The sequence below is a fragment of the Mus caroli genome, chromosome 16 (assembly GCF_900094665.2).
Source record: "Mus caroli chromosome 16, CAROLI_EIJ_v1.1, whole genome shotgun sequence".
Taxonomy (NCBI): Eukaryota; Metazoa; Chordata; class Mammalia; order Rodentia; family Muridae; genus Mus; species Mus caroli.
The window spans coordinates 260,636-270,305 of NC_034585.1; the positions used below are offsets into that span (position 1 = coordinate 260,636).

A 9,670-nucleotide genomic window follows, 5' to 3' on the forward strand; every position below is an offset into this window, starting at 1 on the left:
CCTGCCTCTGCCTCCCGAGTGCTGGGATTAAAGGCGTGCGCCACCACGCCCGGCCAGTCAACTATTTTTAAAGACAGCACGTGTTTGCATGAAACTCACAGCTACACTCACTGCTGCCAGTGACCTTGGCCCTGTGCTCCCCCTGCCTCCACCTCCTGCGTGCGAGAGTTACATGCGCATGTTAGCACACCTGGGTGTGTGTATTGAACTTCTGTGTTCATGTGGTGCAGGGATTGAATTTAAGGACCTTGCGTATGCTAGGAAAGTACTCTACCACTGAGCCAGAGCTTTAACACATGTACTTAACTTTCAAGGAGCTTCACTGTGCGCGTCTTAAGGTGATGTCTGCTGACAGCTCTAACCTCTAGGTGCTGAGTCAGGGTTCACTGAAAGGGACTCTGAATAGATGGGTGCCTGGAGATCCAGGCAGGCTTAGGAAAGGCTGACGTGCTGCTTATATACTTACTAGTATATCCTAGGGAGACAGCCAAGTCTCCTACTTTATAGGAGGGGGAGGAGGAGGGGAGACCAAAGGCAGGGTCTTGCCCAGATGAGTAAGCTCTTCATCTTTCCACCCCCACCTCCACAGTATAGGTCAAGACCTCTCTCAGGCCTCACAGCCACTCACTTGGTGTCTCTGGCCTGTCTGGCTTCCGGGTTCTGGTGCTCAGCATTTGAGCCACAGGTGGAGCCTCTGGAGACTGTCCTTCCTCCTCATTCCAGTCGTCCCACAGAGCCTGGCTAAGAACACTCAGTTTGCTGCTCTCTGGAGAGCCAGCCTGTGAGGACTGTTCTTGAGACTCTCTCAGAGCACCACAGCTTCCTCGGATGGGGGTGGTACCAAGTTCCGGGGAGTGGCAGTCATCACTGTGCAGAGCCTCCAGGACCTGACTGCTGGGACTGCTTGTGGTCAGGGGGCCGGTCCGCTCCAGATTCAAGTGGTCAATTGGAATTGGTGAGAGAGGCTCATTCCAACAGTAGTCACCCATGGGACCTGGGGGGTCACCATCTAGCACGGGGTTGCTGTCTCCTTGATGGGAAGCCACCTCCTGCTCATCATCACTGTCCCCAACTTCTACCACGTCATCAGCTGTAGGCAGATTTGGCAGGCATGGTCTAGGTGCGGAAGATTTCTGGGACCACCTGGTAAAATCAGGGCCAGGACATGATGGCTGTGAAGAAGAGAGTCTGTGGTGCCTGGGGCAGGGATGGGAAGGGCTTCTGTAGGCCTGTCTTCCACTGTCAAAGGCTCCTAGAGTAGGCTGGGTGTGTGGCATGATCACAGAGAACTGCTGGGCTGCTTCCAGCATGGTCCTGCCTTCTAAGTTAGGTCTGGGTGTTTGCTGAGCAGTCTCATCTGAAGGAGTCCTGGTCTTAAGGCTTTTGATTTGGGTCTGTGATGAGCAATCACGACTCTTGCTGACCCCTGGAGTGGCAGGCACCAGCCAAGAGGTGTCTGTAGCACTGTCCTCATCCAGGCTGGTTTTCTGGCTGCAGAGCAGCCAGGGGATGTCTCTGCGGCCCAGTGCAGACTGGTTTCCCAGCTGTCCTTCCTCCCCGTGCTGTAGCTCGGCCTCTCTCTTCAGTGGGCTTTGGAAATGTTCGTGATCTTCTTCAACATCAATGACTGAAAACAGTTCAGAGGACCTGGGGCTAACTTCTAGAACTTTCCTTCCCTCTGGGGAATCTTTAGAAACTGACTCTGTCTTGGTGTGCTCCAGCTCCTCATCTGAGTCCAGTAACAGGATGACCTCATCCTCCTTTTTCACGTGATGCAGAGGATCCTGGGCCCTGGGGCTCAGGGGCTCAGGTACTGACTGTGTGAGGTCAATGGGTGGAGACTTTGCTGGGGAAATCAGGATGCCCCTATTTCTGTGTCCTGCTATGGGGCTACTTTGTCGGCCTCTGTGGTGGCCAGCATCTTTCTGTAATGTGACAATGTTACTGCCTCTCCTCTGCTTAGTTGGTGTAGCTGGAGACAGTGATCTTGGGGATGCCACCCTGGAAATGCTACTGTGTGACTGGGACACTGAGGGGGACAAATGACTTGTGTGGTATAGGTGAAGCCATGACTGGCTGGGACTTCCATCCACAGAAGACTGTGACACAAGGCTGCAGGGGTGTGGAGTAGGTGCCTGGGCCATGTCTGCCTGCCTCTCTCTGACATGGTCACTCTGCTCTTCATGATCAACTGTTATTTGTGACAGTTCAGATGACACTCTTGGATTTGATGGAAGGAGCTGTTTGCAGCCATGGGCCTTGTTTGGGTGCAAAGGCGAGCACTCTTCCCCCCTCCTGTGGCGGCTGCAGAAGCTGGGGTGGTCAGTTGCCTCCCTCAGTGCATCCTGGGCCTCTGCTTTCCCTGCCCAGTCTGGGCACTGGTCCTGCAGCAGAGTGGAATGTCCTTTGTGTCCCCAGCTGGCTAGTGCCTCTTCTTTTTCTAACCCAGATGACTCCATGTGCTCTGTATTTTCTAGCTGTTTGTTACTCTGGACACCTGCCAGGGAAGGCTCAGAAACTGCACTGTCCTCCCTGTGCGGGTTAGTGCTCCCATCTGGGTCTGCTGCTCTACCCCCCTGGAGAAGCTTCCTCTGCGTAGCAGCAAACTCGTATATCTCTTCCATTTCTGCTTCATTCACTCTTTCTCTCTCTTCTTCACAGACCTCAGGTTTCAGCAGAGTGTCTACTTCCCCCTCATTGTCTACCCACACCGACCTCAGGAGTTCCTGGAAAGTCTCTGCTCGGCTTTCACAGTCCTCACTGGTCTCTTCTGGCTGTTCTCCCTCTAAGTCCACCACGGCGGGCACTTGTTCACACAGCTGAACAAGGTCACTCACACCAAACCTGCGCTGGGAGGGAGACACGGGTCATCACTGCTTACACAGGGAACAGGTGGCCAGAGCAGAGCTCAGGAAGAGAAACAAGGATGTCCCCTGTGGCCTTTCCCCTTGTCCCAGAATGGACTTGGTCATCACTCTGGCCAGCACCCATGGTGCTTTAACTTTGGTGCTAACAGACTGAAGGTGTGTCAGACTCAGCTGGCAATCACAGGAGCTGGTAGGGTTACAAAACCAGGCAGCGCATGCTGCCCTGAGAGTCCCTCAAGACACTGTACCTGAGAAAAACCACAGCAGAAAAAACTGTTGGCGGGCCTGGCTGACCACCTATCAGAAGGCTCTGAAACCCAGTTGGTGTATCACAAACCACCATCACTGAGCTTTTCAAAGAGGCACAAGGATGCGCACATCCTGGGAAGAGTGAGGAAGAGGAAGGGTGCCGTGCTGATGTGGGGTAACTCTGGGGGGGGCAGTCGAGGGGCTGCATGAGGTGTCTGTCTCAGGACACTGGGGCCACGGGCTACCATCCCACCATGCCAAGTGAAATCCCCCACCCAGCTCTCAGCACTCTGCAAGCGTCCACTCTAGCCAACTACCACATACCATTCAGGGCTGCTGGTGTAAATCTGCGACTAAAAGATATAAACAAGTTTTGGCGGGCTTAGCCCTGGCCTTTAGGCGGCACAACCTGCCTTGAGATACCAATCTCCCAGTCCATGTCACCAGCTCTAAAGGCTGTGGAGTAGACGGAAAGTACAATCCCACCTTAGGGCCAGGGAACGCAGATCCGGAACCAGGCTGGGAGGCATGTCAGTGTCTGCCGTGTAGAGGTAGTTCAGAAATGCATGGGCAGCCTCTGAGCTCACATCACTCAGCAGGACACGCTGGGTCAGATCCCCATCCTCTTCAGCAGAAAAGCTTTCAGTAATGACCTGAGAGTGGAGAAACAGAGTCTGGCTTTAGCCTCTCAGACAGCCTGAGATCCTGAGGGGTGGGAAGCAGTCTTGGCCAGATTCTGTGGTCTGGACGTTTGTTTACAAGATCCTATTAGGACGGATGTTTAAGGTCAGCTTCCACCTGACAGAGGCGTCATGGACTCGAAGCATAGCTGACTCGGGTCTATGCGTTGCATGAGTATAGTGAGAATTTTGGTTTCTTTAAAACACAGAAATATAAGGATGTTTTTGTTTTAATCCCAGCTGTGGGGTGTGGGGCTGCTTCAGACTGTCCACAGCAGCTGGCTGTGATTTGCCTTGTGTTCTGCAGTGGCGTTTGGAATGCTGAGGACTTTTTAGAGGATCTATACATGCTAAAGTCACAATACGAGGGGCTGGCCGGCTGGTGGTTGTGGTTTGTCAGAGAGTCGTGTGTGAAGTTATGGAAAGAAGAAATGAGACATGCTGACAGAGAAGATCAAACTTGCCCCAATCAGTAGGAAGTAGTCTAACGATATTGTCACCCTCTTTTCCCTCTATCCTTTTTTCTCTCCTACCCAGTGTTAGGGGGGTGGAAGGGTGAAAGAAAGAACTCACAAAGTAGATAAAAGTCCAGTTACACACAACTCCAAGATAGACATGAATATGGCCCAATACATTTGCAGATGATAATATCACCCTGCAGTACTAAAAGATCGGACACTCTTGTGTCTGTCACACACTCTTGTGTCTGGGACTTCCTGACGCAGACCAAGCCGTGTGCTGGATTCCTGTGTGGTGGCTCAAGCCTATAAAGTGAGACTAAATCAAAAACTTGATGCTCCAATACAAAGAGACGGTAGGTGATCAGGAGGCTCACAGTGATGCAAATACAAATGGAGGAAGGAGAAAAGCAAAGGGAGGGGGAGGGGAGGTGGTGGGCTCCCAGCCCTGCGTACTTACATACTGAATAAGAAGTGGGCATCTCGCATAAAGAACAAACTTGTGTGCATAAAGCACCTCTCCACTGTCAAGCTGGAACTGGACATCACTCAGGTGTGGATTATTGACCATGGCCCCAAAGTCTGTCACCAATAACCCAAGAGAGAGCTGTAAGAGGAGGAGGAAGAGATTTGTGAGCTCCCTCCAACACTTTGCTAACTTCTCATGACTGGGCAGACCAAGAGCCAGGACTAAGCTTTCCTCTCCAGGATGTACACAGAGGCACAAGGTTATACCTCTGGGTTACATTGAAGACATCAATCATCGAGCCAGAATGGCAAATGCTATTTCCTTTCCCAGGTTCTCTCTTACAGTGTATCCCCCGGCCTATGGAGAGGGGCAGTGGTGGATAAAGACACCCTCCCACCTCCTATGCTCTGCATGCCAGGACTCGGAGCCTGAGATGTTCAGGAACCCAGCACTTCCAAGCTACATGCAAGAACATCACCAAATGGCCCTTTGCATAAGAGGGTCCTTATGGAACGACACCAACTTTATGAAATACCCATCTTTCAAGGTCACACTGTACACTGGATTGGTAGCTAGAGCTCACCCCATGATCCACATACAGAAGGGGCACAGTGAGTCCTTAGTGAGTGAAGAAAATCACTAAGAAACAAGTACGCAAACCAGAGTGGTTAAGAGCACTGGCTGCTCTTCCGAAGGTCCTGAGATCAATTCCCAGCAAACACATGGTGGCTCACAACCATCTGTAATGGGATCCGATGCCCTCTTCTGGTGTGTCTGAAGACAGCTAAAATGTACTCATATAAATAAAATAAATAAATCTTTAAAACAAACAAACAAACAAACAAAAAAACAGCCAGGCTGTGGTGGCACACACCTTTAATCCCAGCACTTGGAAGGTGGAGGCAGGTGGATTTCTGAGTTCGAGGCCAGTCTGGTCTACAGAGTGAGTTCCAGGACAGCCAGAGCTACTTAGAAAAACCCTGTCTTGAAAAAAAAACAAAACAAAAAACAAACAAACAAAAAAACAACTCGGGGCTGGTGAGATGGCTCAGTGGGTAAGAGCACCCGACTGTTCTTCCGAAGGTCCGGAGTTCAAATCCCAGCAACCACATGGTGGCTCACAACCATCCGTAACGAGATCTGACTCCCTCTTCTGGAGTGTCTGAAGACAGCTACAGTGTACTTACATATAATAAATAAATAAATCTAAAAGAAAAAAAACCAACCCAAAAAACCAGAAGCCTGGATGAGGCAGTCACTTGGAGAGGCTCTGAGAACTGACTACTGAAGAAACCTAAAGTATCCAAGCACAGCAATGGCAGAAGAAGTTGTGGCAATGACCCAAGAAAAGAGACAGAAGTCCTGGGGCTCTCAGCTCCACCACGTGTGTCAAGGTATACATCTGACAAACACCACTGAGCCAGGGCAGAACCATCAAGTCACTGTGGCCCAGCAGCCTTCGTACTTACTGAGGCACTGTCGTCCTTCTTCAGGGTCTTCTTACATGGCAGGACAAACCCTGTCAGCGGAAGGCTGCTAGGTACCAAGTCCAACCCTAAGAGAAGGATCAAAAGGATATCATCTCCCAAGTAGGCAGTGTCAACTCTAGGTTTGGCTGTACACATGTTATTTAAGGACATCTTTACTTAAAGCAACTCTCCCCCAATTGTTTTTACCCATCTACATCACAGGGAAGTAGGAGGATTATAAGACAGCCAGAATAGCCTAGGAAGCTCTGTCCTGGGCTAACGTTTAGGAATGAGTGTGAAAGACACAAATGTTCTGCATCATCTTCATCCCTGAGGCTAAGTAAGGCAAAGTATAAGAGCGCCTTAAAGCACCCTCTCCACTGAACGGAGAGCAGAGCCTCCCAGCGGACCATGCTCTAGTGTCACCGACCTCAGATTCCACGAGGCAGGCCCAACAACCTGCCCAGTGTCCCACCTGTGAGTACGCCCTGACTCCCCGGCTGTGGGCTAGAGCTCAGCCCTTCCACTGCCAAGTCCACAAGGTCCTGAAGGGCTTGACGCTCCCTCTGGCTGGAGGACAGCAGCCGGATCTTGGGGCTGTGGCTCACAGGAAGGCTGCTCTGGGAAGCAGGTGGCCGTCGTGGACTCGGCTCTCCTTGCTTGGGCAGCTCCAGTGGTAGCTGGGGTTCCTGAAAGAAGTTGAATAGCTAGTGACTGTGTGGTTACTGTCACCGACACATAATCTCCCAAACCACCCTACACACTCACAGCTAGGACAGGGCTACCCTCACAACCAGGGGCAGCCCGGGAAACCTCACTGTGTTGGCAGCTTCCGTTATAGCTCAGGTCTGCCTGATGCCCTTTAGTGTACAGAGGGCCAGTTATCACAAGGGTCCCCTGGAATCAGTCGCCCACTTAAGTGAATATCAACTTACATCTAGCAGTTGTATGTAGTATGTATGCAGGATGTAGGTTCCAAGGCTCTATCTCAGACAGAATTTAGGATCTATGCAGGGTCGGCTAAGCCTGGACTTTGCATTTTAAATGAGGACTGTGTTGAATTGGAAACCAAAGTCATTTTCTTAGAAGTGCTACAGAGTTGCCACAGAGACAATAAGGTACATAATGTGCCTCTGTTGCTTCTCCATATCCCACTCACTAGATTCCTCCTTTTCAGCCCTGGTATCTGGTTGCATTTCTAGATTGCCCAAAGCCCATAAGTACCCACTTATGTACTTGGAGGAGCAGGGTTCACCTTGGTAGGGCATTGGGACACAATTGGAGGAAACAGTCCCACTGTGTAGAAGGACTCCTCAGCCCAGGCTCCTGTGAGAGCGCTGAGTTCCCACAGAAAGTTCCGCTTCCCTTCAGGCAGCTGTGCTCGCCAGCCTGCAGGTTCCAATTCTTCCTTAAAAATCTTGCTGGCAACAAGTGGTGGGGTGCAAGACAGTTCTGCTTCCTCTGACAGAAGCTGGGCAACACGATCCTCAATCTGTCTACCTGTGGTCTCAGAGTCTTGGGTTACCAACTGTGGGGGACACACCAGGAGTCTCTTCTTGCGACTTTTCTTCTCTAGAGATAAACAGAAGTGACTCAGTCAGAAATGGCTCTGACCGCTTATCCCAGGAGTGGCCATGGTAACTCTCAGACAGCACTGGCCACCAAGCCCTCCCCAGGCCCCGGCTTCAGCCACATGTACCTGCTCCTAGCCTTATCTTCTCAGAAAAAGCATTTTCCAGTCTGAGTGGGGGCACAACTGGACAGTGCTCCACCTCAGAGCGAGAAAGAGCCATGGCCACCAACAGATCTTCAGATGGAGCCTCAGGCTTATTGACTTTCCTCCTCCTTGGCTCCCTCTTGGTGGTGGCTCCTTTCCGTTTCAAACCTCCAACATGGTTGCTGAAACTAAAGGGTAGACATAGAGAAAGGTCAGTGAGTGCCTCTGAATTTGGGCCTCTCTTGAACGAAATCTTACAACAAACAAGAGGGACAGAACCATTGTAATGAACCAACTGCCCAACTGCCTGGGCTTCCCCTGTGCTGGTCTGGTTCCTTGTGAGCTCACTCCCTCCAAACCTAGACATTTAGCACAAGGCACACACCGGAGGGCCTAGGTGCTTTCTTGGCCATCGGTGGAACCTGTATACCTACATGTGGCCAAACCTTAGTAGTCTATAGCTCCAAGTAGGCTCTCTGTAGCCAACAAGTTCTGAAACTTCAGAACCACCCCTAACCACTACAAGGCAGTCAGTCCTGGCCACAAAGGATCCTCTCCTTCCTCCAGGAAGACTACAGCAGCACCTCTATATAAGGCTGAAAGACAAGGTCTCCCAGACTCTGTTACCACCAACCAGCCTCCCTAAGCTGGCCTGCCACTGCCTTACAGAGGTGTACGTAAAGGGCTCTCTGGCAAGAAAGAAAGATCTATTTTCTGAGTTAGTCCCAGCAACTGGACAAATAGATGCGTGGTAGGAAGCAATTCTGAGAGCCTGCCCCGCAGCTGTTGTCTTCATTCAGGCTTCTACAAAAGCTCACACTCCCCTGCAAGACAGGGAAAGTTGGAGATATTTTTGTGTCACTTTTGAAGATGTAAACAATCCCTAACTCAGCTAACTGTATGAGGGAGGGGGCGGTGTAGTGGCTATTCCTGGTTGCCAACTTGACTATATTTGAATGAACTACAATCCAGAATTGGGAGGCTCACCAGTGACCCTAATCTGGGGGCTTGGAGATAGAAGTTTCTGATCTGGATCTTGGTATGGAGATCTTGAGGCATTGTGGCTATGGATTCCAGAAGATTAAATCTCCGAGTTCAAGGTCATCTGGGATTAAAGGTGTGGTGGAACACACCTTTAATCTGGGCTACACCTTCTGCTAGAGACCATACAAGGACATTGGAAGAAGGGAGTCTGGCTCTTGCTCCTTCGCCTGCTTGCTGTGTAAGACTGAGTAACTGCTAGATCCTTGGACTTCCATTCACAGCTGCGACTGAACCATTGTTGGGAATTGGGCTACAGACTGTAAATCATCAATAAATTCGATATAGAGACTATCCATAAGTTCTGTGACTCTAGAGAACCCTGACTAATACAGGCGGGGAGCTGTCAGTAGCCAGGAGCCATGTGTGATGAGCCATGGCAGGACTGGGGCAGTGAGGAAGCAAGCAGGTAAGTAAGTAAGGAGAAGGTGGGCAAGGAGGCACTCAAATCAGGTCGGCGTGTGTGCTCTGCCCAGGAAATCCTCAATATCCTGAAGCCCAAATGCCAAGGTGTGGTCTTAGTAGAGGAATCTTTAAAGCCCACTGAGAGAAAATTCAAAGTCCCTTCCTTATGGGACTCTCTCCCCACCATCTTTGGAGGTATTTTTAAGGTATACATGTTTCGCCGGGTGTGGTGGCGCACGCCTTTAATCCCAGCACTCGGGAGGCAGAGGCAGGCGGATTTCTGAGTTCGAGGCCAGCCTGGTCTACAAAGTGAGT

The 9,670-nt window shown here is 50.9% G+C and overlaps 1 protein-coding gene across 8 annotated transcripts in view; it reads right to left on the reverse strand.

Moving 5' to 3' along the window:
* Positions 1-9,670, reverse strand: part of Slx4 (SLX4 structure-specific endonuclease subunit) — a 26,352-nt gene that overhangs the window by 5,804 nt on the left and 10,878 nt on the right. For all 8 annotated transcript variants that reach the window (XM_029470758.1, XM_029470756.1, XM_029470757.1 and 5 more), the window contains 7 exons: positions 7,892-8,097; positions 7,448-7,764; positions 6,668-6,881; positions 6,193-6,278; positions 4,715-4,861; positions 3,603-3,769; positions 629-2,844 (listed from right to left, as the gene is read on the reverse strand). In XM_029470758.1, coding sequence (XP_029326618.1) covers positions 629-2,844; positions 3,603-3,769; positions 4,715-4,861; positions 6,193-6,278; positions 6,668-6,881; positions 7,448-7,764; positions 7,892-8,097 — 3,353 coding nt within the window. The remainder of the gene's footprint in view (positions 1-628; positions 2,845-3,602; positions 3,770-4,714; positions 4,862-6,192; positions 6,279-6,667; positions 6,882-7,447; positions 7,765-7,891; positions 8,098-9,670) is intronic.